The sequence below is a fragment of the Clavelina lepadiformis genome, chromosome 5, assembly GCF_947623445.1.
Source record: "Clavelina lepadiformis chromosome 5, kaClaLepa1.1, whole genome shotgun sequence".
Taxonomy (NCBI): domain Eukaryota; kingdom Metazoa; phylum Chordata; class Ascidiacea; order Aplousobranchia; family Clavelinidae; genus Clavelina; species Clavelina lepadiformis.
The window spans coordinates 6,144,028-6,170,365 of record NC_135244.1 but is presented as its reverse complement, the minus strand read 5'-3'; the positions used below and the strand labels follow the sequence as shown (position 1 = coordinate 6,170,365).

The 26,338-nt window shown below is 33.9% G+C and overlaps 3 protein-coding genes and 1 long non-coding RNA gene across 7 annotated transcripts; all 4 read left to right on the top strand.

Moving 5' to 3' along the window:
• The first annotated feature begins 303 nt into the window (after positions 1-303).
• On the top strand, positions 304-8,941 carry LOC143461144 (cytochrome P450 4F6-like). Of its 4 annotated transcripts, none has more exons than XM_076958951.1 (12): positions 304-511; positions 931-1,075; positions 3,274-3,406; positions 3,717-3,878; positions 4,125-4,217; positions 5,185-5,344; positions 5,790-5,933; positions 6,095-6,285; positions 6,976-7,129; positions 7,242-7,340; positions 7,417-7,499; positions 7,879-8,941. In XM_076958951.1, the coding sequence occupies exons 1-12, from the start codon at positions 350-352 to the stop codon at positions 8,051-8,053; spliced, it is 1,701 nt and encodes a 566-aa protein (XP_076815066.1). In that variant the 5' UTR covers positions 304-349; the 3' UTR covers positions 8,054-8,941. The 4 variants fall into 4 exon arrangements, with proteins under 4 accessions (XP_076815066.1, XP_076815067.1, XP_076815069.1 ...); XM_076958953.1 differs by lacking the exon at positions 304-511 and adding an exon at positions 1,505-1,588 and having other exon boundaries at positions 1,027-1,075; XM_076958952.1 differs by lacking the exon at positions 4,125-4,217.
• A 584-nt stretch (positions 8,942-9,525) lies between these two features.
• On the top strand, positions 9,526-18,804 carry LOC143461146 (cytochrome P450 4X1-like). The gene is made up of 11 exons (XM_076958956.1): positions 9,526-10,225; positions 11,477-11,621; positions 13,928-14,060; positions 14,456-14,617; positions 14,809-14,968; positions 15,074-15,217; positions 15,602-15,792; positions 16,534-16,687; positions 16,800-16,898; positions 16,975-17,057; positions 17,503-18,804. Exons 1-11 carry the CDS (start codon positions 10,064-10,066, stop codon positions 17,675-17,677), a joined length of 1,608 nt encoding a protein of 535 aa, XP_076815071.1. The 5' UTR covers positions 9,526-10,063; the 3' UTR covers positions 17,678-18,804.
• An 897-nt stretch (positions 18,805-19,701) lies between these two features.
• LOC143461143 (uncharacterized) lies at positions 19,702-20,169 on the top strand. Its single transcript, XR_013118003.1, has 2 exons — positions 19,702-19,837; positions 19,925-20,169. It is a non-coding gene; the product is annotated as an uncharacterized LOC143461143 (long non-coding RNA).
• A 2,044-nt stretch (positions 20,170-22,213) lies between these two features.
• Positions 22,214-25,790, top strand: LOC143461142 (cytochrome P450 4F1-like). The gene is made up of 11 exons (XM_076958950.1): positions 22,214-22,457; positions 22,543-22,687; positions 22,902-23,034; positions 23,247-23,408; positions 23,621-23,780; positions 23,871-24,029; positions 24,211-24,401; positions 24,510-24,663; positions 24,787-24,888; positions 25,098-25,180; positions 25,389-25,790. The coding sequence occupies exons 1-11, from the start codon at positions 22,266-22,268 to the stop codon at positions 25,555-25,557; spliced, it is 1,650 nt and encodes a 549-aa protein (XP_076815065.1). The 5' UTR covers positions 22,214-22,265; the 3' UTR covers positions 25,558-25,790.
• Positions 25,791-26,338: the final 548 nt, after the last annotated feature.

The following is a 26,338-nucleotide window of genomic DNA, read 5'->3' as shown; positions in this document are numbered from 1 at the left end:
GATGCAATCACAATTTGAGTAGCTGGGTTCTAGTATACAAAGACACTGTGTGGTTGTGCACTTGTATGCTAGACTCCATTGTAATACCCTTTTCCGATTAATTAATCCGGCCTGCCCTAATATTCAGCCTGCCAAAAATGCACCTCTCATATTTTGTCTTGTTATATAGTTAGCGCATACTAACATTTGAGAAACTAACTTACTCAACTTAACTAAAGAACCTAATTAGTCGAAGAGTTTCAAACATATAACAAGAATACAATTTTATATTATAGACCTATCTACGTTTTTATTTACAGACTTGTCAAGTATTTATTTAAGTTTAGAAAATATATGAGCACTTTTTATCATGGATGTGGTTGTGAGAATAATAGTGGCATTGTGCATAATTGCTTTCTTTTATTTGATCAAGTTATTTATGCCTTTATTTGCCATGAGGCGTAAAGGACAAGCTATGCTAAAGGGAATAGACAGTACTAAGCCTCATTGGTTACTTGGACATTTGTTGGAAGTAAGTCAGATTATTTTTCCAAGTTTTATACATACATCATATACATGTAAATTTTTTGTCAAAAGTTTATTTTGCTCTTACAGCAATTTAAATAGAAAGCCATTGTGGAATGTCCAGTCCATGCTTACAATATACATTCATATGTGCATGCTTCATTTTCCTTACACACGCCCACACAACAATTTGCAATAGACATGTAAATAAGAATTTGCTAACTGGATGCAAATTCAAAATAAAGAAAGAAAATGTGTAAAAGGTTGCTTGCATTACAGAATGTTGTATTTTAGCCTGTGCCTGCACCGTTTCTCATGGAAACTGTAGTAATTAAGAAATATAATTGTCGCACTCGGTTTAAGGTAAATAACATGCAATATAACATATAAGATATATAATAAGAGGTGATAATTATACCTTATCAGCGTGCTCTTACTCAAGAAAAATTTTTGGAACTTGCCAAACGTACTCGTCAATATCCAAAACTGAAGCCTTTCTGGTTGGGCCCATTCAAATGGTTCCTTACCTGTATTCATCCAGATGTTATTAAACCAATACTAGAGAGTGCAGGTATTGATTTTTTGTATAATACTATGCATTGGTTATGCACATTACAGTACATGGTCATTGAAAGAACTTTGTTGTGTAAGTGTTAGACTATCGGGTCTTTAAGAACTGAATCTAAAATTTTCTGGTTTTCATTTTCGAAACCAATATTATTTTGATTAGGGGGCCTGCCACCCTCTAGGTTGCAATTTTTTTCTGATAAATAAAATTCGTGTCCTCTTCATGAGTTGACTTTTCAGATTCGTTTAATGTTATTTACCTCCATTTACAATTACTTTACAAATGTTGAATCTTCATCTTTTGGGCTGCGAAGCGTTTTTGCTACGTCCCATTGATCAAATTAATATACAGTATCGCCATAATGTTTTCATGTGATCGCATTGCCTTTTCTTTATTAAAAACAATTAGTGTGTTATATTTTACTTTCATTAGTTCGGCTGTTTGCAATTACTCCACATACTTTGCATCTTCACCCGCTGAGCTGCAAAGTGTCTTTGTTACTTCCCTACGATTAAGGTAATATCACTATTATGTCGTCTCATAATAAACTAAATTGTCCCATTTCATCTTACCATTAAAACATCCTGTTACATGCTAACACTCCATTACATGTTTACTTTTTGACTCTATAAATAAAAGTTTTTCTTTTTATAAGCATGATGCTTACAAGCATACCCAGCCTGATTTGAACATGTTACATTATTTTAATTCTTTTCACCTGGTGTATCTGGTAGCAATTCATTTATTTAAAAGATATATGTATGATTTAATCATGCAAAATTCTTAATGGGGGCCATACGTTTGTGGTAAAACTTTTCGACCAAGTTGTGGGTTTGCTACCCTACTTGTCAATTATAGGTTATTCCAGTTCAAGCCCACAAATAATATCTTAGACAGTTTTTAAAAATACTGATTGTAGAAGAAGCAGTAAGTATTGGGGTTTGTAACCAGCAACATAAATTGCAAATAAGTAACTAGTTTAAAATATTTTAAATTCAGAATTTCAAATTTTATTTTAGAATAGTTCCAATGTAAATGTGTAAAACATGTCCACTGTAGAGGTCGTCTGAGGGCACATCTATTATAAGAGATTAAGTTGAAATTGCAGTTTTCATGTCAAACATCGCTATAGTAGTCACTGACTAAAACAGTTTACATATTAAAGATAACACACCGACATGATATTCAACATGCTCTGATAGCAACAGCAATAAGAAAATATGAAATATTACTTGTATGTTCAGGCTTCCGATCGCGAACTTGTGTTCAGACGAAAATACTGACACAAATAAATGACTCAAGTAATTAAAGTCGTCATAGCCATTTAATTCAAGGTTTCTATGATTCAGTAAAAACAAAAGTTGGATTCAAATCTTTTGAGGTTTGATTTTTGCTGGATTTAGTATTCTGTGATGTACAATGCTACTTGTAACTTTGCAGACATCTTCAGAAACAAATTCGTTAATGAACTAAAGATTTTTTTTTCATGCAACAATCACAGCTGTAGTGTTCGTCCATTATTTTTTATAACTTAACCATAAAATATTATTAAAAAAACTCTTTGCCTGGTATGCTTTTCCTTTTTTAACTGTATATTTTATTTTTATGATTATTTTTTTAGTTTAAGGTTAACACAAATCCAATTTGTTTTAGCTCTCGCTTCTCACTTTTCTATGAACCTGTAGTTTTGAAGCCTGCACGATTATATTTTTCTGATCATACCTACAAAACTTTTTGCAGACCCCTAGGCCAGAACTTTTTCCCAATTATGCAGCTTCATGCTTTTTATTTTGTAAACATTGGCATGAAAGTAATGCATTGGGTTCATTGATATAATTTATGAATGAATAAATGAAATATATTTGTTGATATAAATAATATCTATTGTAAATTGTAAGTCAACTCAAAAGCTAAGTGGTTCAAACACTGGCCTCACACTAATGGACCTTGTGTTCAGTTCTAATTTCGGGCATTATGTTATAAAAAAATACATAAAAAATAAGTGACAATCGGAACTTGCACAAAGGTTAGTTCGGTAACTTGTGTTCACGTAATGAGGACTCTTTACCCTGTTTAGTCTTGCAAAGACTTTCCTCAGCTTATAAGATTATCATGTTATACCAATCAGTGGAAATCTGACAAAGATTGATTTTCTTTGGCCACTACATAGGTTTAAAAAATGTATGGTAAATTTTTGTTAGAGCCAAAGGAAAACATGTCATATGGTTGCTTAAAGGCATGGATTGGTGATGGTCTTTTGGTAAGCAGTGGAAAGAAATGGCACCGGAATCGACACCTTTTGACCAAAGCTTTTCATTTTGACATACTAAAAGGGTTTGTATTTGTATGCATTATCTGTGGGGTATTTGAATCTCATAAACATGCCTACAGTCCACACACATGTACAATTGTACATACACAGTGTTGTTTTTATTCATTGCTCGATTTGGTATCATGGTTTATTAACATTACTATGTCAGCTAGTTTTGACTTTGGTGAAATACACTGTGGTGTTGATACTGTGAATAAATGTGTAGACTGATATAATTTAGCTACTTTGCTTTTGCTTTTAGGCACAGCCATATGTACACATGCTGCTGTATTTACAACACGCGTTTGTTTGAAGTTTATTTCTATGTTGTAGGTATACAAAATTGTTTAATCATTGTGCTGCAACAATGCTTGAAAAATGGAATCAAAAACTGTCAGAAAATCCAACTGAAATAGAAAACGATATAAGTTTGATGACAATGGACAGCATGTTGCAATGTATTATGTCACATAAGACTAATTGTCAAGTGGATAGGTGTGTATGCAAGCAACTTGCTTTTGATACCTGTTTATTATTAATTCCTTGCTATTAGCTTATTACTTTTAGTTTACATAGTATACAAAGCATACATTTTGTATCTAGGATAGGGTTGCCATACGTCAGGATTTTCCCTAACATGTCTGGGAATTTAATGTTGAAATCTGCGTCAGGGAGAAATGCTAAAATGTGCTTAAAAGTCCAGGATTTTTTAAAATTGTATTTTAGTCTAAGTTTTTCTAGGTTGCCACCTTTTATCCAACTTTTTCTTGGTTGCGAACATTCTCACCTCCTCAAAACTGTCTGCTTTAAATCTGTCGGCAACTCGTTTATGACGTAAGTTGTTTACTACCTTTTAAGATAAGATTTAAGATTTTTAAGAAAGAAATAAGATGACCATTGAGACAATGCCAGAAATTTTAACACTTTAGTACAACTTCAAAAGCATGTCTTGTGGGGAATTTTATGTGTTTTTGAAGTCCAACAAGAGCTTGTTCAAAAAAAAATCAGATCTTCGGAAATGTACGATTGGTATGAGGGAGAGTAGAGTATTGTTTATAAACTGCTATACCAGGGGTGGGCAAATGTATTCAATGGAAAAGCTATATGCAGAAAATACAAGTACCAGAGAGCCTCAAAATTAGTTTTAGTTTTAGTTAGTAATAGTTTTCTTCCCACTCTAGATTAAAACCTCTGTTTTCATCTTCACATTTTCGTTTTTTGCTAGCATTAGATGTCATCGTTTTCATTTTGCAGTGTATTTAAGTAGACTAAACTGAGCTAAACCTTACTGTCTTAGCAAAGAAATTGCGTTGACTTGCTGTTAACTAACTCCTCAGATTCTATGTCTAGTGTTACGTCATAAACGAAATGCCGGCGAGGCGCAGTTTGCCCACCACTGTGCTATACGTTCATTACTTATAATTACCTTGGAGCGTATTTTGTAAAAATTCTGTGCTAATTTTCGTTTTCATAAATGTTACTGTTTAGAAGAAAACTTGCATTTGTGTATTGTAATGCAACATTTCTTTGCTGTTTTTGTATTGTTTTTTGTATATCCTTCTGTCACAAAAAAGCAATGGCGGCAATGTACTTTGGTAATATTCTTAAGTTGGTCAATGCAGCTGAGGTAAATTTGTCAGGAATTGCACTTTATCAAATATGGTAACCCTAATCTAGGATATGTTACTAAGGATTCTATAATAACAAGAAATATACAAAATGTTACCAATGAAACTGAATAGCCTACGTTCTATGTCTATTTTTTATTTAAAGTTATTGCTACTTTATATTTTCTATGAAGCAATCGCAATGAGTATGTTGCTGCATTACGTTCTTTGGCGGAACTCTTTGTCAGTCGGATGTACAATCTACTTCTCCACAGTGACTTCATGTATTTTAACTCACCAAGTGGTAAAAAGTTTGCGAAGCTCTGCAAATATGTTCATGATGTTGATGAAAGGGTATAAAACATTAATTCAGATATAAACAGCTTAGAACAAAGGTCTTAAACTTAAGTTGCTCTGAGGGCCAAATAAATACTGCTAATTTAACTTGAGGGCCACAATACACACCAAAAATTGAAAAGATAACGCAATAAGAACACAATGTTGACAAAGGTTTAATACAATCTTGTATTGAATTTAAAAAAAAAGTTAATATGATTTTGTACTGTAGACATTTTAAAACTATAAACAAATATGTGGTGCTTAAAGAGTTATCTGCTGTTTATTGTTTGAAAATTCCAAAATACATGGTGGGCCACATTCGATACTCTTGCCTTAAACAAAATACAACAAACTTGCATACCGTGTTACTACTTATTTTGCAGTATTTTTTACTAGTGCAAGACACAAGCTTTCATTCTTTACATTTCTATTAATACAAGGCATTTCTCTGTACATTAAGATAATAGAGGAAAGAAGAGCTTCAATAAATGCTGCAATTCAACAAGCAGAATGTGACCAACTTACTGATGATGAAAGTGTTGATGTATACAAAAAAATTACTGGAAAGCGACTTGATTTTCTAGACATTCTTTTGCTAACTAAAGTAGGTTTCCCACAACTGCTTTTTTGGGTTATTTTAACTATGTTGTGTTACATTTTAGAGAAAAAATACATTAACTTATAAGAATACGTTTATTTGTAATGTAGAATAATACACTAATTTGCATTGTAAAGATAGCACTTAAATCATAATTTTCAATTTAGGACGAAAATGGCAATGGATTAAGTCAATTGGAAATCCGCAATGAAGTTGACACGTTTTCATTCGCCGGTAGCGATACCACGGCCAGTTCATTGTCTTGGGCTCTTTACTGCCTTGCTCTTCATCCTGATTACCAAGAAAAATGCAGGGAAGATGTAAAACATGTCATTGCCAACAAGAAGACAGTTGATTGGTATGAGAATGACATTTATTAATATTCAGTATAAGCTACTGAGTAACTTAAGCATAAATTTAATTCCTTGTAAATCAAAAAATTGAAGTTTGTAGTTTTAATATATAATATGTGATTCCTGTGTAAAATGTAATTCAAAATTTTAAATTTTGCAATAGAAAATACTGTAGTTTATGAATCTAAACTTTATTTTAAACTTCACGTATGTTTCTGTGAAATACCCCACTTTCTAATTTGAGGAAAACTACCTCTGGTGAAGAGACAAACATGTCCATCTTATTGCTGGTTTCAAATTATTTTGCATCGTAAACAAATAATAAGCATACTTGGTAATAACAGTCTGAATATTGCACCTGTCAAGATCATTTTATGTCTTCACTACAGTCTACTTGATTCCAAGAAAAAATTGTATGTCAGATAAGACATGATTAATAAACACAATTTCTGCAAAATAAATAAATTCAATCTGTATCGTTTATTTTACATTCAGTTGTATTTTTGGTATGCTGATTTATAATTTCACCATTCATTAAACACCATAACAGCTGGGACCAAGTTGATTTTATTTAGCAGAATTTACTGTATTTTCAGCAGCTATTAATTAAACATCTTCCAAAAAGGTTAACAATTTGTTTGTGAATTTGCTTTATGACAGGAATTGCAACAATAAGGATTTTGTGTTTTTTTCAGGGAAGATTTGGGGAATTTTAATTATCTGGTAAAATTTATAAAGGAGGTCATGCGACTGTATCCTCCTGCTTATGGCATGGCTCGTACGTTATCGCAGCCCATGAATTTTCCTCGAGGCTTTGGAAAAGACCAGAAAGATTTGGAAGGGATTGTTGTAAGAATAACTTAAACTTCAATAGAAAGCTTAAAGTTGATGTTTAGTGATAGAGTTGATCATTTTTTATTAGCATTTTGCTCAATGCTAAGCTCTGCATTTATACACGTAGCCAGACGACAGCTGCAGCCGAACCTTGGAGGCAGGTTCATCTTGCGACATAAATATTTTTGCTGTCCATCGGAACCGATCAATCTGGAAAAATCCAGATGTGTGTTTGTACAAATTGTTGTTTTAAAATGTGCACAATTAACTATGGTAGCAAATAACTGAAAATATTTTTAAAGGTGTTTGATCCTGAAAGGTTTACCCAAGAAAACATTAAAACACGTTCACCCTATGCTTATATTCCATTTTCAGCTGGACCCAGGTAAATTGTTCAAATCACTTTTGCTTTTGCTTTCTTGTACTGTGACACATATCTTTGCAGTAGGCAGGTACTTAGCAAAAGTCTCGTTAAATTGGTTGCATAATCATCAATTCAGTATTAATTGTTGGTAACCAGCAAAGCAAAAATGAGTGAGCACAAACAAACCTAGACCAGCTAGGTGACAGGGCATAAGTTGTCAGTAGTTAAAAATTTAAAAGCAGGTATTCAGCCAGATGACTTCCAGCTTTTCAAATATTTACCAAGTTACTGAGCAAATTTTGTTGTTAATTTAGGTTCATGGTAGATTGACTGTCCTTCAGTAGTATTGATCACAAGCGTAAGCTGGGTCAAAAAAGCATTAAAATCTTTCTAAACACAGGAACTGCATTGGTAAAAATTTTGCCATGGCCGAGATCAAAGTTGTTCTGGCAAAAGCTTTGCAGCAGTTTCGCTTTTCGACTGACAGTGAATGCCCTAAGCCTGAGTTTCAGCCGTTGATGACTTTGAAACCAAAGAATGGAATCTTCATCAAGATTGAAAAACTTAATGAATGATATGCACTGTAATTGTAATATATGACCATTAATCTGTAAATTCCTGCACTAATTATTTTGCAAATATGTTTCAAGAAACTTTATATGTTTGTTTTAAATATTACGGTGCTTAATAGTTATTCGACTGTATTTAACAGTTTCATATATAAATTTTCAAATAAGTTCAATTTTTTACTTAATTTACTAATGAATGATATGCACTGTAAATGTAATATGTGACCATTAATCTGTTAATTCCTGCTCTAATTATTTTGCTAATATGTTTTAAGAAGTTTTAGTTGTTATTGTAATCATTATGCTTTCATAACTGATTATTTCATAGCATAGGGCTGTAGCCTATAACATATGGATTTTCAAATAAACTCGTTTTTAGCTTAATTTAGTAATTTTAGTTAACTAACGCCGTTAATTAATTATTTATATCATCCTCTTTCAACTTTCGAAAGTGATAAACGGATAAAGACGCAGCAAGTGACTCCAGTCATGTCGCCATGGAATTGGCGTTTTATTCAATAAGGGTCGGAAGCGGATTCCCGCAAACCGACAATCCTATCAGAATCTGAGTAGCCTATGGTTGAATTTGCTGTGACCAAGCAAATTTTGTAACTTTTATGTTTAAGAGGAGAGTATAGCTTGTTTTGGGTGAAAATATCGCTTGTGCTAAAGAGAAATTGATCTTGTTTCTGCAGATTACGTGCTATATTTGTTTAATATCGTCACGTATATCGAATCGGGTTCGGAGGTTTTCATATACTTTTGTCATTAACCACTGTTTGTTATTTCAATGAAATTTTAATTTTGCTTGTATAAGCTTGGGGTGGTTTGAGCAATGCAAAATTGTATTTGAAAACGCATTGTGAATTGTGAATAAACTGCTTTAAATTTGAACCTGTTTTAGATTACATTTAGTACATCAATGCAATTTGACAAATGTTATTCATCTGATGCAATACCATCTTTATAACGAATCAGTCCTGTTCAATAGGCCAAGTTTTAGATGTAACACAGGCCAAGTCGTCATTAACGATTAACCTTACGGTATTTTAGATATACATAATTATAAGCATTTAATTTATTTATTCACCTGTTCATGGCGGTTTTGAACATCCATTACAATATGTTGCTGTGTGATTATTGAAGAAAGTAGTTCACAAATAACAAACCGATGTTACGACGACTTGGGCTAATTTAGATTGTGGCTCTTATGTCAAATAAATAAGATTTCTTCGTAAGCACATGACAAGTCCTGCAATTAAAAAACATCGGTCAAGTCATTACAAAAAACAATTTTTGGCTAGGGTAAGTCCCGATGAGAATCTACGCCGGCTATTTTCATTGGATTGGTAACTTTGTAAGGTTGCATTTAGGCCGCTGTCGGCTGTTTACCGATTTTGAAAAGCGAGGTTTGGTATACAAGTGTACAACCAAATAATGTCACAGTTTGAGTAGCTGGTGTCTAGTATACTAAGGCAACCTGTGGTAGTGCACATCTGCCTTAGACCCGATAAGTGTAACCTGCGTAAAAAGTTAGCAGGTTACGCAGTTGGTACTGCATTTTCTTAGTTAGGTTACTGGCAAAGGGTAAAATGTGTCTACATGTTGGACAATTACCTTGTAAAGTATGTGAACCTGGACCCTGGTGGATAATTCTAAATTCGGGCAATACTATATAAAAAAAATCACAAAAAAAAATAGAAAATGTATGACTATTGTAATATGCAAAAAGGCTGGCTAGGTAACCAGAGCTTGAGTGATGAAGAATAATCGCCTGGTTTAAGTCCTGTAAAGATTTTACTCACTTTGAGAATAAAGGTTATCATACCATATGTTCTTCACTGACTGGCAGCTGGTATGCCATAGAACGCAGGTACAAAGCGCTAGTTGTCGGTAGTGGTACTGCTAGCTCCACTTATGTACCAAATCCATATGGTTGGTCATTAATTTATTTATATTTTTTGCAGACTAGGAACTCTTTGTTCAAAGTTACATAATTTATATGCACTTCTTATCATGGATGTGGTTGTAAGGATTTTAATAGCAATATGTGTAATTGCTCTCTTTTATTTCATTAAACTAATAATATCCCTATTTTCCATGAGGCGAAAAGGGAAAGTTATGCTTGAAGGAGTAGATGGTACCGAGTCTCATTGGTTACTTGGGCATTTGTTGGAAGTAAGTCAAATTTAGGCAACATCTTACTAGCTAACGTATTTAGCAAATATATTTTTGTGGAAATATTGTTAACAACTTATACAGGCGAAATCGGTTAATCGAATACTGCTTAAACGCATATATTATTTTATTGCATACAGATCTGAAGTTCTGAACCAAATCCTATCTAACATTAGTTAAAAAACAATTAGTTAACCACATACCGCTTAAAGGAATAAGTCGGATTATTGCTGATTATATGTTTTTGTCTCAGTTGCTGCTTTTGTTTGATTAATTGCATATTTTCATGAGCAAAGTCTTCCAAGCAAACATTTGCAGATCATTTGTTGCAATAACTTGGTTCTTTCACATTCGTAGCTGATTTTCTTCCTGCTTAATAAGAGACAGAATAATTGCAATGCTCATTAAGTCGTCATAAACATCAATATCATCATCTTTTATATCGCATCCGGCTTTGTTTCTGCAGATTTACGTCGCTTTTAATGGCATGATAACTTGGCACTGTTGCAAATCTTTATGCTGCACAGTCTTGCATTATATTCAAATTTGTGTTTGATTCGACAAATCCCCACAAACATCTGCCAATTCAGCTGAACACTCCCATGTGGCGCTTGTCCAACTACAGTATTTTTTCACTGCAATGTATTATTTTGTGCGGTTTATACAAGGGTGGTTTGCAATGGTTTGCTTTGTTTTTTCCTGTATAGTTGAAACAAAAACAGCTTACAGTGGCGGCAATGAGCTAGATTGGGCTTTTTTGTTGTGTTAAGTTTTCTGAATACGGCAAAGATTGGTACATGTTTCATCTTTTCACTTAATATTGCATTAGTTTGCATAAATATGAATATATTGTTAATCGGTGTTGTTAACCAAAACTGCCTTGAGCAAACATAAAATGTTTAACAAAGCTTTGAAAATTTTTTTATTTTCTCTCTTTGCTGCCTGTGCTTTTTCGTCCATTTTCTTGTCATAAGTGATCACAAATAGTTTAACACACTTTAAGCCACCTTTTTATTGCTCTTGCATTGAAGGGTTACAAGTGGAAATGACCTGAAGCTGATGTTGAATCTGTAATGAGTATTATATAAATCTGATTAAGCTAAGGTATTCTCAAAATTTGACAAGAATCAGATGGCCAGTTTTTGAGTTATGTAGTTTAAAGACTATATAAGTTATCCATTCATCCTCAAATAAATTTAATGTTAATGAGACATGTCGGTCAAAGTGTAATGGAAATTTTTTTCTTTTCAGCGTGCTCTCACTGAAGAAAATTTCCTTCAATTTGCCAAAAGTACCAGCCGTTATCCAAAACTGAGACCTTTCTGGATGGGCCCGTTTAAATGGTTCCTTACCTGTATTCATCCGGATGTTATTAGGCCAATACTAGAGAGTGCTGGTATTAATATATGATGTTATACATGTATTGACTTCTATACCACTACATATGGGCTACTACCTATTATATCACTACATATACATGTACGTTACCTATTATTCCATACATGTATACTTTTTGAAATGGCCTATTTACCTAAGTATGTTGGGTCATGTAGTGGTCAGTGAAAGTTGGTAGCCAATTCCAATTTATTTACCCAATCACCTAGTAGTACGCAGGTTATACAGGTTGAATTCCAAGTAGCATTACATTGATATTTCATGTTAGGAACAAAGTGTCTCACAACTAAAGTTAAAACATGATCCACACCTTGGCCATTTGCTGCTGCTTTGTATGGTAATTATTCCATCCGCCTTTGACCAATATTACCCATGCAGTTTTGCAGGCACGTTCATAGTGAAAATAATATATGCTCTCTGTTACATATATGAAGTGATTAAGTAATCCTTCATAAGAGATTTCAAGTATTCAGAAATGTTTAATTTAAGTTGTGTGTTGTTTCCAGTTTCAAAGCCTGAAAGTTTCCTAAACATGGAAATGTTGTCTTGATGTTTTTTCCAGGGGTGTACCAAATCGTGTACCAAATTTCTTGGATTTGGTCCGAAACCGAATTATTTGGCCGAAAACCAAACTTGGGCATCTTTACCCGATTCAGCCGAAGTAATTCAGCCTGCCAGAATTTTGGTTCTCGAGTTTTTCCGGCTGCAATTTTGTATCTTATCAATTATGCTACATAGTATATTTTTAAATTGCAGAACAACTGACTAACCAAACTAAACCTAACCAAACAAACTAACCAAAGTTTCAACCAAACTCTCAAAAAAATAAGGAAGGTTTCTTTTTCTTGTAATTCCAAAAGCATCACTGGTGCTTCATTTGTTCATATCCACATCACATAGCTTTTCTTGCTGCAAAAATTCCGTTTCAGTACATGTTTATATACAATTTATTACATCTTAACTTTAGTTTTAAACAGGGTAGAAGACAGATTCTTCTATGACGTATCGGTCAAAAACTAGACATTGTGAGCTCTGATGCATCATTTGTTGACTCGTTGGTTTGAAGGGCAAGCATTGGTGAAACTTTCATTTCATTCACATTCTCTTGTTTTATGTTTCATTCATAAAATTCACCTATTTATCATATCCTTAGACTAAAACTAGCTTCACCCAAAATAAGTTATACCGTTTTTAATGCGCAAGGTATTACAATCAGTTCTCTGAGGTTTTATGTGAGGTTTTTTCTGTTTGGCAATCTGTAACGACACTTCGGAGGAAGCTTCCAAAGCTAGACGATTTTTCTTTAGTAAGTCTCCACTGGCATCAAGTTTTGGTCATTTCAAAGACAATTCTCACCCTTGGAAGAAAGATGAGTGTTTCTCTTTGTGCTCTGGTTTCTTCTGTTGTGGACGTTGCTTGAGCTTTGTCGACTCTATCACTTCATTGCTGGAGACATTGTAGCATATATCACGTTGTTTTTTTTTCGCTGTCACTTTCTGACAATGCTGTTCAAGATAGCTCTCTAAATACTTCCATTATTGGGAATTTTCAACTATATAAGTAGGTTACAGTTATCCTAAAATATGCAAACAAAAAACAGTACCGTAACTGAACGCTTTTGTTAATTACATACTGTGTTACTTTTTAAATCCAGCTAAATCTAAGCCTAGTAGTGTTAAAACAACTCTATAGCTGCTCCATTATTCTAAATGTCACATTCCTAATATGCACATAGAATAAATTGGCACTTTCATTAAAATAGACATTTCCAAGCCTAATTACTTTTCTCAGGTTGAAACTGAAGGCAACATTTTATAGGTAGCTTATTAACCCATTATTGTTACTTAATATTCAAATATTGTAAATGCAATGCCTGGTTGTCAGTGACTGTTAAATATTTATAAACAAAACCGATATAATATGCAAAAAGATCTTGTGACAAAAGGTTTCTACGTAACCCCAAGAATCAAGTCAAGGACATCCGATTGAGAATCACTGATCTAAGACCATAGACCACACTAAATTAATGTAACTAATATTAAATATTAGAAATATTAGATTAAACTTTTGAAATATAATGCACTTTAGTTGTCTGATCAGGCCTGCTTAATTTCATACAGACTCTGCAAAATCCAGAACTTCTTTCTAATCAGCCCAAACCTATGCTTTTCATAGACTTCTTGTTGATTGCATGACAATAATTTGAAATATATTAATTTATGCTGCTTGTTGTAAGATAGTGGAAAGTTGTCAAGGATTTTACTTGGGTCACTATACATAGCATTGCTAAAATTTATTTTTTGTCAGAGCCAAAAGAAGACATGTCCTATGGTTGCTTAAAGCCATGGATTGGTGATGGTCTTTTGGTAAGCAGTGGAAAGAAATGGCACCGGAATCGACACCTTTTGACTAAAGCCTTTCATTTTGACATACTAAAAGGGTTTGTAATTGTATGCATTACATATTTGAACAATACAAACACACATTTTAGCAGTGTTAGTTTTAATCATTGTATCAACATCAGCTGATTTGAACGGCTGAAATGAAATGTGAAATCATGTTTAAATCATCCAACATTGCTGAATTGTCATGTTGCTATATTTTATTTACCTAACATTGATAAACAGCTAAGTGTGCTCAATGTTTATAACGTTTAAGCCAGTTTTGACATGATGAAACACCAGTAGAAATGTTGTTACTGTGGATACACAAATGAAAGATCCAAATATTTTAGTTGTTTTGTTTTATATAAAGACACTCTGATGTTTACACAAGTGGCTGTATCAAAAACATATGTTAAAAAATCGTTTTATTTTATATATTTCTATGTTATAGGTATACAAAATTGTTTAATCATTGTGCTGCAACAATGCTTGAAAAATGGAATAAGAAACTGTCAGAAAATCCAACTGAAATAGAAAACGATATAAATTTGATGACAATGGACAGCATGTTGCAATGTATTATGTCACATAAGACTAATTGTCAAGTGGATAGGTGTGTATGCAAGCAACTTGCTTATGGTACCTATTTATTATTTATCCGTATATTGCTTTTATTTGTATCATGATGATATTTGTTGATTCTGTAAATAAAAAATGCAGTAGCTCTTGAACAAAATTGATATTCTGGAACTAAGTATGTTTTACTTTTTCATAAATTATTGCCACATAATATTTTCGACGAAGTAATCGCAATGAGTACGTTGCTGCATTACGTTCTTTGGCGGAGCTTGCTGTTCGTCGGATGCACAATCCAATATTTCATAATGACTTCATGTATTTCCACTCACCAAGTGGTAAAAAGTTTGCGAAGCTCTGCAAATATGTTCATGATGTTGATGAAAGGGTATAAAACATTAATTCAGAATTATGCATGTATTTCTGGTGGAAGAGTTATATTTCCAGTTATCGCAAAATAAAGCAGTAATAAGGGATTGCTCTTAATATTAAGATAATTGATGAAAGAAGAGCTTCAATAAATGCTGCAATTCAACAAGCAGAAACTGACCAATTCGCTGATGATGAAAGTGTTGATGGATACAAAAAAATTACTGGAAAGCGACTTGATTTTCTAGACATTCTTTTGCTAACTAAAGTAACCCTTCTCCTTATGCATTTCTTTAAATTAGTTTAATAATATTGTGTTGCTTTAGACCAGGGGGGTCAGTCCATGCTGTTTGATAAATAACGAATTTCTTTATTTTATATCTTTAACGTATTTGATAAAAAATACTTATTGAATAGTAAAAATCACATGTTATTTTGGACAAAGATGAAATTGGTAGCTGCATACAGTGATATGCGTTGTAGTCGGTATGTACTTTGTTGTAATTAGAAAGAACTGGCTAGCTGGTACCTATATTTTAAATTCAAACAACAACGCCAAGCACATTGACAGCATCGATAATAATTTTCTTCCTCTTTTCATCCGCCATATTTTTCGTTGATATTTGTCGTAAACATGCTATTTACCATATAGGATGAAAATGGCAATGGATTAAGTCAATTGGAAATCCGCAATGAAGTTGACTCGTTTTCACTCGCCGGTAGTGACACCACCGCTACTTCATTGTCTTGGGCTTTTTACTGCCTTGCTCTTCATCCTGATTACCAAGAAAAATGCAGAGAAGATGTAAAACATGTCATTGGCAACAAGAAGACAGTTGATTGGTATGAGAATGATGTTTATTAATATTCAGTGTAAGCTACTAAGTAACTTATGCAAAAATTTAATTCTAGATGAAATATGAATAAAGTAGAGTCCACTTGATGAATCCACTGAAACAAAACTTTTACATATTGTAGAAAATACCCAAGTTAATAAATTGAAGTACTTTCTTCGAAAATTCCATGTGCATTTCAAATTAGAAAAATATGATCTCGTATTAGGTATTAAGTAAAAATAATCTAAAGTTAAGGAATTTGTTCATGATGATTTTTAATAAATTGTATATTTTGAGCAATCAATATAAATAAGTTATTCATTGTAAACAATGAATACATTTGATACCAACATATTCATTATTGCACCTGTTATTTTCATATAAGTCTGCTTTGGCTTAAGAAGATCTCACCGGTCAGTATATCAGTAACTAACAAAGAGTGTCAACTAACAAACTTGTTAAGTGCATTATGTTCTTTGTTGCAAGATATAAAAATTGAACTGCACTGATTTATTGTAATTCCTCGGTTTAACTGTGCTGGTTTATAAATTCATCGTTCATTTAACCCCAAATTGGCTTGGACTAAGTTGGATATATTAAACAGAATCTACAGTATCTGCAGTGGTTGTTGTTAAAAAAATTCTTAAACGTAAACGAATTTTAAGCGCATGAGACCCTAACATGCATATTGCATATATGTAAGTTTTGTTTTATGACAGGAGTTGCAACAATAAGGATTTTTTTTCAGGGAAGATTTGGGGAATTTTAAATATCTGGTAAAATTTATAAAGGAGGTCATGCGACTATATCCTCCTGCTTATGGCATGGCTCGTACGTTATCGCAGCCCATGAATTTTCCTCGAGGCTTTGGAAAAGACCAGAAAGATTTGGAAGGGATTGTTGTAAGAATAACTTAAACTTCAATGGAAAGCTTAAAGTTGATGTTTAGTGATAGAGTTGATCATTTGTTATTAGCATTTTGCTCAATGCTAAGCTCTGCATTTATACACGTAGCCAGATGACAGCTGCACCCGAACCTTGGAGGCAGGTTCATCTTGCGACATAAATATTTTTGCTGTCCATCGGAACCGATCAATCTGGAAAAATCCAGATGTGTGTTTGTACAAATTGTTGTTTTAAAATGTGCACAATTAACTATGGTAGCAAATAACTGAAAATATTTTTAAAGGTGTTTGATCCTGAGAGATTTACTCAAGAAAACATTAAAACACGTTCACCCTATGCTTATATTCCATTTTCAGCTGGACCCAGGTAAATTAACCATATAACTTTGTCTTTTGCTTACTTGTACTGTGACACATATCTTTGCAGTTGGCAGGTACCTACTAATAACCTTGTTTAACAGGTTTCATGGTTCTAAAACCTTTATTTGTCATTAATTGTTGGTAACAAATAGGATCAGAAAAGATAACCCATTGCCTAGGTTCACAGCTATTGTTATTTGTTACCAGCTAGTCGAAAAGGCATTAGTTATCGCAAGTTAAAAATTTAAAAGCAGAGGTTCAGCTAGATGATTTTCTTGCTTTATCATTGACTCAAATATTTACCAAGTTACTGAACAAATATTGTTGTTGATCTAGATTCTAGGTTGACTGTCCTTCAGTAGTATTCAGTACTCTGCACGTTTACTATGTTCAGTAGTATTGATCACGATCGTATACTGGTTCAAAAAACCTTTAAATCTTTCTAAACACAGGAACTGCATTGGTAAAAATTTTGCCATGGCCGAGATCAAAGTTGTTCTGGCAAAAGCTTTGCAGCAGTTTCGCTTTTCGACTGACAGTGAATGCCCTAAGCCTGAGTTTCAGCCGTTGATGACTTTGAAACCAAAGAATGGAATCTTCATCAAGATTGAAAAACTTAATGAATGATATGCACTGTAATTGTAATATATGACCATTAATCTGTAAATTCCTGCACAAATTATTTTGCTAATATGTTTCAAGAAACTTTATATGTTTGTTTTAAATATTACGGTGCTTAATAGTTATTCGACTGTATTTAACAGTTTCATATATAAATTTTCAAATAAGTTCAATTTTTTACTTAATTTACTAATTATTATTTTACCAATTCTGTTTAAAAGATCGTTTTTCCCGATTCGAGTAGTTTTTTTTGCTGTAGTCTTCTTTCAAATTTTGAAAATGAGAAACCGATTAAAACACGTTCCGCGGGTTCAGTCAAATCGGTTTGTACTGTAGTAGGCGGAATATCTAATGGGGATCGGATTTAACGCAATATCAGTATTTTCATAAGTGTGCTTAAATTTGGTGCTTTCGGCGATATTATCTCAAGTCTTAAACAAAAACTGGCCACAAATATAGTTTTTAAACCTTTTCGCATTGCCTATATGTATATCCTTTTTTTCACACGCTACACATGCAAATCAAATAGGCCGAAGTCTACATTTTCTTTGACAAGCCGCATCACAAACAACAATATTTTGGGGGAAATCTTCACGTCTTACGAATTGTTGGTTTCAGCGGATCGGTTGTTATCTCAGTTTGATGTTATTACTAATACAGCTGGTCAAATTGATTTTGTAGTTTTTCGCTTGGACAATTATTGTGTGCTGTTTGATTTAAGGCTGTCACTATTTCACTGGAAAAAAAGTTTGCTTGAAGCTATTGTTCAGTTTGCTATTAACCTAATATAAAAGGGTCTAACTTTAGTTAAACCCTGAGTAGCTAAAATCAACTTTTTGCATATCTGTTCTCTTAACCAAACCGACTATATATCTTTAACAGTGGGCTGCTTGACCTGCTTACGGTGACATAATTATTTTCTAAATTTAAGTACGGTTAATTTTTTTCTTTTAGTTACTGTTTATTACTTCAATGCAATTTTAAGCTTGTGTTTATTAGTTTGAGCAATGCAAATGTGTGATTTAGAGCATGTCATGCATGTAACATTTTAGTGTAAAGCTGTATCTTTTTACTATTAGCCTAATTATAATAAATCAATGCAATTGAACAATTGCTACTCGTATAAAGGCGAAGCTACTGTCTTCATAGCCAGTTTTAGTCTGCGCAATCTATGTTATAGTTTTGCAAGGTTTTTCCGAATAATTGGTCGTTTTTCCACAAAATTGAATACGATACTAGTGTCAAGTACTTTTCTTGAGAAAAGCAGCTTTGCAAAGAGACTTTTCCGAATCGCGTCTTCTTAGCTTAGCCGTTTGTTTACAGTATGCTAATTGTATGCCAATCAGCATAACAGGTTTATGAAGCGACTTCTTATTTCTGGTACCAATCAAGGTTGTGGTTGCAAGTGGAACGCTGCACTATTTCCACCTTGCTAAGAGAAGGCGTCACTAAGATCATCGATTCTTGATGGGGTGCATCAACTTCGTGTGAGTGTCGTGGAGTTCCATTAACATGGTTTACGGAGTGATAAACTTCCGAGCGCCACAATTTTACAAAATGGGCCAAAAACAAGTGCTTTTGTGGACAAGCATCATCAATTTTGGATGACCAATGCAGCAAAAATTGATTTTCAGTAGCTGGGTATCAACCAGAGAAGTCAAGATGTAGGCTAAAGAGCTGCTCGTTTATTACGTGGCTTATCGTTTGTGGTACATTTCAATAGTTGTGGCGGCAAACGGGACGCTAAACTCTAATTTGTCGGCACCATAGTATTTCCATTTCAGCGCCACTTCTGCCTTGAAGTTTGGAAAAAAGAATTCATTAACAAGTTTCCTGTTGCTACGCAAATATTTTTTTAAATTTTGCATAAGTACAATTTATGTTCTCCCAATGCCACTTGTTGTCTTTATTCAACAACGCCGTAGTATGCGGAACTTCCTTGTACTGTAAGTGATACAAACACTCAAGCTTCACACGACTGCATCATTCATTTATTATCCCACATTATAAACTTAGTTTTATCACAAAGGCTGCTACTGACAATCATATGTGCATGAAGTCTATAGACGTGTAGACTATAGTAGTATAGTAGACTAAGCTACTTGCAAAATAAAGCGTAGCTTTTTGCTACTTTCGAGATCCAAGATCCGCAAACCTATAATTAAGGTAACTATAATAAGATATCTTCAACTTTGATAAAAAACTGTGCGCTAAATTAAAAATAGCTGATCACTTTGTTTATTGCATGTTTAGGCTCTGCGCCCCTCTCCCCCATAGTAAAAATGGGCGGCTCTAGAATATTTTGGAGGGACTATCCGAAGGGCTAGTTGGAAACAAGGAGAGGCTAGTCTACTGTCAGTAAACTGGCCTAAACATGGGCCTAATGCAGAGAGTAAATTAGATTTTTGTCGGCGGTTTGTTAATTAATTTATTAAATGTGCGAAACACAAGGAAAAAGGTGGACATGGAGCTCCTTTACCCCCTTGGTGTCATCATTGCTTGTACATCTTTGTCAGTTTTTTATGCATTAATCAGCGATCAGGGAAATGAAGCTGAAAGTTATGTAATTTTACATACTTTTGTTTATAATAAATGGTAGTTAACCGGTAACAAGATCGAGAAAAACTATATAAAATAATCAAACAAAAAAAAACATCCGATAATTTATCGGAATTTACACAAAGGCTAGCTCGGTAACCGGGGCTTGAGCGATCCGAAATCATCGCCAGGTTTAAGTCGTGCAAAGACTTTCCTTAGTCCGAGGATAAAGATTATTATCATACCATATGGAACTAGTCTTCAATCATGTCATATTATTTTTAAGATTGGATCTTCGGTACCGGACTAAAACCAATCAATAAATCATTATATTTTTTCGCCAAAAGCGCGGTGGGGACGAAAAATTAAGCCAGTTGTTACTAACACGCTCCAATGAACAGGAAAAAGTGACAAAGCCGAGAAGGCATAAAACGTGCTCAAAAGAAATAACGTTGATATTTGCTGGTAACAACTAGCACGGCCACTAAACCTATTAAGTAGTTAAATCCATAAAATATAAGTTGCAAAAGCGAGAATTTAGCAGACGAGCAGGTGATGTGTTCAAGTAACTGATAAATGAAAATTGCTTCAATGCTGTACATCAGAGGATGAGAAAATAAAACCACCGTAAAAGAAACCCCACCCTGGGTAAGAGCCCGGTTTCTGGTAGCCATAGCTCTACGGAAGGGCGTTGTGTAGGCTGTAGGCTTATATTGTTATAACGATTGGGCTCGCCTGCCAGTTTATAATATCCAAAGAAATACGACCGACTCACACCTCAGTAGTTATTGTCAATGGTCGAGTATATACACTAATAAACTGCTTAGACTTTGCTTTTTAGGTGCCTTCTTAAAGTGGCAGAGGCAAGCAATACTTTACATTATATTGCTTCTCACTTGCCGTAGCTACAAGCTACATTGAGGCAAATGTGGCATTAACGCTACTTGTCTCGGTAAATCTGAAATTCTGGCACAAAAGTTCTAAATTACAAGTAGTGCAATTTTCTAGCGGTTCATACACATTGGTTTTGTGCAGCATTCTCTTCTTGGGGCAATTCCCTAGTACATTCTACACAGCTGATAATTTTTGTTGGAAGCGCCCAGTAAACGCAGCAAAACCGTTATTGGCTTGAGGAATGGAAGGGTGCAACCATTTTTTGAGTAACACCTGTGAAGTATTTTCGTTGCCACCAGTAAAACAGTAGAACATGTTTTTGATGTGTTTTAATCCAAAGTTTCTCGTTGTATGCACAAAACAAAATCGATAACAGTGTTGCAGTTCACTTCCTTAGTAATACAGTAGTAATAATTAATTAATGAAAAATTAATTTGTTAGGTCATTTTTTATCTTTTTCCAGTAATGCAAGTGTATTGCAACAGATTACAAATGTAATAACTTTTGTAAAATAAAAATTGTAATTAAGCCAGTTGAAAAAGGTTACTGTAAATCCCTACTGGAAAGTTTAATTTTGGTGCGCGGGATAAATGCGCCAAAAAATGTAATGCCAAAATTTGGACCATACCAACGTAATAAGCTAGGTACTTATAATACATAATATAGAGCAAAACAGCAATTCTACGCCAGAGAATTGGCTGGTGCATTGCTCAAACTTTTAAGTAGGGCCGTAAATCATGCCAATAGGTGCAATTGTGCACTACCATTATCACCCTGATTACTTTAATCTGGAAAGGTATCAAAATCTTTCAGTAAAATCATAAACTAAATATGTATCACTAACAGATTAACCACCTCAAGTTTGTAAGCTTCACCTAATAACCCTATCCATTTGGACTTTTGTAAATGAAAAAGTGTTCACTGAAGTTGCAACAAGCAAACATTTCCTCTTAGTTGGGTTTGTTTACAATTGTCAATTTACGCAATTTAAATGAACATCTACACATTATTGAATCAGAACTGTTTCATTGCAACCTAAATAGAATTTAGTTTTCCTACACAATTGCATAGTTGTACATTTGATGTCAAATTTTTCTCTAAAAAATTGGTACTGAAAAAAGTTATATTTATTAGGAAAAACCTTTTACAATACAACACTAGAATGGTATTTACACTAGAAGATTTGTGTAATACTAAAATTGTCCTCGGTATAGTTACTATTGGTGCTCTGTATGCTGCTTATAATGTTTATAAGTTTATTTCACCACTTATTGAAGAAAGGAAAAAAGGATTAGAAATCCTGAAACGTGTCGCTGGTCCCAGACCACATTGGCTTCTTGGACATTTAGATAAGGTATATAAATGCATATGTCTACTTAACTTGTCTTTGCAATCAACATGCTGATGTAATTTCTTTGTTTAAACACTGATAAATGCAGTTGGAACCTACCCAAGATGTCATTTTGAAAGTAACGCAAGAATGTGCAACTTATCCAAAGATGGGACAACTTTGGTTTGGACCGATTGTGTCTTACCTAATGCTCTATCACCCTCATGTTGTGAAGCCTCTTTTAAAACTGACCGGTATTGACCTTTGTAAAAAATAACACCTATGATAATAATTAATGTTTGCTCTGGTAGTTACAAAAAGTTACGTATTTTTAACTACTACTGTAATTACAAAAAGTATGCTGAATTGAACAGCTAGAATAGTCATATGTTGTGTTCAATCAAGTTGATATACATTGCTTTCTGTTTTTAAATTTGTTTTACCAAATTTATAACTATCTTTATTTAGAACCAAAAGACAATATGGCATATAGGTTTATTCGCCCTTGGATTGGAGATGGGCTTTTGGTTAGTTCTGGAAAGAAATGGCATCGCAACCGTCATTTGCTGACGAGAGCCTTCCATTTTGATATTTTAAAACAGTAAGAAAATAGGAGCTGTTTTGCATAACAGAAGATTATTAATTGTTATGAAGTTGATTTGAAGTTATTAGAGTAATATTGCCATTTCAATGCTCAAGATTTCTTTAAATAACGAATTTGTCGCATAAAAATGCTTTTGTACTTATGTTTACTGGAATCAATGTATCTTGCATAGTTTTTATGAAAAATTGTCATCTTTTTCTCTGTTGTAGATATGCAAAAGTCTTTAATTCATGTATAGAAACCATGCTAAAAAAATGGAGCGCAATCAAAGATGGAACTCCTGTGGAGATGTTTGAACACGTCAGTTTAATGACGCTTGATAACATGTTACAATGTGCTATTTCATGCAAAACCAACTGCCAAAATGTTGGGTAAATATGTTAACCTGGTGTAATAAAAAATAGTTCCAACATTCTTTTTATGCAAGGAAAATGATCATCGTTTTATGTCTTTAATAGGTTTACTGTGTTTACGTTAATATTTGTGATTGGTTGATCTACCTCTGGCTCAATCATGAATATGCTGCATGAATACATAAAATAGTAATGTACACATTTACTGATGTGCACATTTATTTTAATAGTTCAGACCACACATATATCTCCGCTGTATACACCTTGACAACCATTGCAATGAAAAGAGTTTTCAATCCTCTATGTCACAATGACTTTATATTTTCTTTGACACCAAATGGACGAAAATTTAAAAAAGCGTGTGATTACATTCATGAATATGATGAACAAGTATGTAAGTTTCAACATCAAATGTATCTTGAGACAAACGTTGATGCCTTTGGAAGCTTTTCACTCGATTTTATCTTTATTTTCTTTAAGGTTATCAATGAAAGAAAGTCATCTTTGAAGGCATTGCTGAAAGGAAGAAACAACAAGAACGAGAACTGCTTGGAACTTGACGAAGTGCAGTTGATAACTTCATTGTATCAGAAAAATGGAAAATCCTTAGATTTTCTGGATATTCTTCTTCTGACAAGGGTAAAGGGTTAAATTTTGTTCTTTCGGTATTGATGTCTTACGAAAATCTTTAACTTAAGACCTATTAAGGTCTCTCTCAGATAGTTAATTAGATAAAATTGACAGTGCACAGATTTACATAAAAATGCATGCATCTAACGTGCTTTCAATGTACCAAAAAGTAAGATGCTCTGTAAACTAGGATAAAGATGGAAAAGGCTTGAGTGACAGAGAAATTCGAGATGAAGTAGACACCTTCCTCTTTGAAGGGCATGACACTACTGCAAGTGGAATATCCTGGGCTTTTTACTGCCTTGCAACATATCCCAAGTACCAGGAAAAATGTCGAGAAGAAGTCCGAAAAATACTGGAAGATAAAGACCACATTGAATGGTAACTTTTAACAATGGTAACTTGAGGTTGGTGTTTAGAGTGTCTTTGTTTCATCTTTTATCCGTAATATTTGCTTTTTGACTTTTTTGTGTCTTTTTGATTTCAAAGGGATGACTTATCAAAAATGACCTACCTGACTATGTTCATCAAAGAAGTGCTGAGACTTTATCCACCGGTTTTTGCAATTGCTCGACGCACTGAAAACCCAGTTACTTTTCCGCGAGGGTTTGCCGAAGACCAGTTTCACGTTGGAGACAAACCGGTATTAATACGACTAACTTTGACTTTGTGATATCTTCCGCAAAATATCCGAAATCGCGTATTAACGATTACTATGCATTGCTTTATTACGTTTCATCGGTTCATTAATGCTTTTCACATTAAGGTCGACGTTAAACACTGTTCTTACACCGTACAATCACCGTACAATATATCAGTGCCTATCGTGGTACTCCATCGTAATGAGACTGTTTGGAACGACCCGCAGGTAAGCAATAAATTTTTTTAAGTTTGATTGTGTTTGTCTAACGTCGTTGACTGCAGGGTAGCTGGATTTGTCCACAATCAGGTTTTTAATCAATATTTGCCCGTGTAAGTATGACGTGTGGTAAACACAGCGTCCAATGCCTGTATTTGTTCCCGTATCATTAAGGTATATGACCAAAGAAACGATCTAAAATGACGTTTTAATTGAAGGTATTCGATCCATCCCGATTTTCGGTCGAAAATTCTGCTTCACGCTCTCCATACGCTTACCTACCATTCTCAGCTGGTCCGAGGTAAGCTAAATTGACCATAGTATGTTATGTCTGTTGCTTCAAAGTCACGCAATGACATTCAAGTGACTTCACACTCCTGCGTTGCACTTTTACCGAATTTTCGATCATTTGTGGGGAAAAAATTCCGGCACCGATAGGTTTTTGAAAATTGGCAACAGCTTAGTCATATTAGTGCAAGTTTTTAGTATTTTTTTCTTTCCTAATGCAGGAATTGCATTGGTCAAAATTTTGCCATGGGTGAAATGAAAATCGCCATTGCAAAGGTTCTACAAAGTTACAGACTTTACACCGACAAAGAATGTCCCGCTCCAGTCATGATGCCTATGATTGTGCTGAAATCAACTAATGGCATTTTTATCAAGATGGCAAAGCTCTAAAATTTTCTTCAAATTGTGCATTTTCAACATTTGCTTTAATTTATCTAAGCACGATCTACAATTTTCAAATGTTTTGTTTATTGTTGCGATTATTTATTTTGGCTTTGAAATCACTATAAGCCTGCTTGATATAATCGATATTGTTTGTTTGGGTTTGAAAGTTCTTATTCAATGTTTAACTTAACGCATTAACGCTTTGATTACTTTTTGATAAAGTCTTATAATATGTTGAATGTACAGCGTTACGGTAAGCATAAAAAAGTTGTGACCGGTAAAGAGCTTTCAAAGTGAAAAAGCGTTAGAACCATCCCAAATATTTCAGGTCTGTAAAGTCATAACGAATTATAACATATATCCGTTTTCTGTAAGTATTAATCTTGTTTAAAACATCTAAAAAGCAACAAATAACATAATGAGTATCAAACAAAACTTGCGCAAAAGACAAGCTCAGTGATTTTTTCTCAGTCCGGGGTTAAAGTTTGTAGCACCAGACCAACTGTAGAATGGTCTGAGACGACTTTCTTGACAAACGAAAATGCCGAAGTGTACAATACTGCTCGTAAAAAGGAACCGGTCATTTTTAACTTGGACCTTATGGTATCTTTAGCAAAATGTCTTTGATGGCTCGTTGAACGTACAAAGCTACAATAACTTGCATTGCTGGTTGCAACAACGGCTAGTAGCCTATTTGTTTTTTCATGTGGGTCGACTTCAAGAATTGCTTAAAGGAAACAGTATTTAGCTTTGCGCTAAAACTCAGTCGCAACCACGACCGGTCGTT

Coding starts and splice junctions, on each gene's coding strand:
- LOC143461144 (XM_076958951.1), top strand. CDS start 350: ATGGATGTGGTTGTGAGAATAATAGTGGCATTGTGCATAATTGCTTTC. Junction 1,076..3,273: donor ACCAATACTAGAGAGTGCAG/GTATTGATTTTT, acceptor AATTTTTGTTAG/AGCCAAAGGAAAACATGTCA. Junction 4,218..5,184: donor GTCGGCAACTCGTTTATGAC/GTAAGTTGTTTA, acceptor TTTTCTATGAAG/CAATCGCAATGAGTATGTTG.
- LOC143461146 (XM_076958956.1), top strand. CDS start 10,064: ATGGATGTGGTTGTAAGGATTTTAATAGCAATATGTGTAATTGCTCTC. Junction 11,622..13,927: donor GCCAATACTAGAGAGTGCTG/GTATTAATATAT, acceptor ATTTTTTGTCAG/AGCCAAAAGAAGACATGTCC. Junction 15,218..15,601: donor ACATTCTTTTGCTAACTAAA/GTAACCCTTCTC, acceptor TTTACCATATAG/GATGAAAATGGCAATGGATT.
- LOC143461142 (XM_076958950.1), top strand. CDS start 22,266: ATGGTATTTACACTAGAAGATTTGTGTAATACTAAAATTGTCCTCGGT. Junction 22,688..22,901: donor GCCTCTTTTAAAACTGACCG/GTATTGACCTTT, acceptor ATCTTTATTTAG/AACCAAAAGACAATATGGCA. Junction 25,181..25,388: donor CCATTCTCAGCTGGTCCGAG/GTAAGCTAAATT, acceptor TTCCTAATGCAG/GAATTGCATTGGTCAAAATT.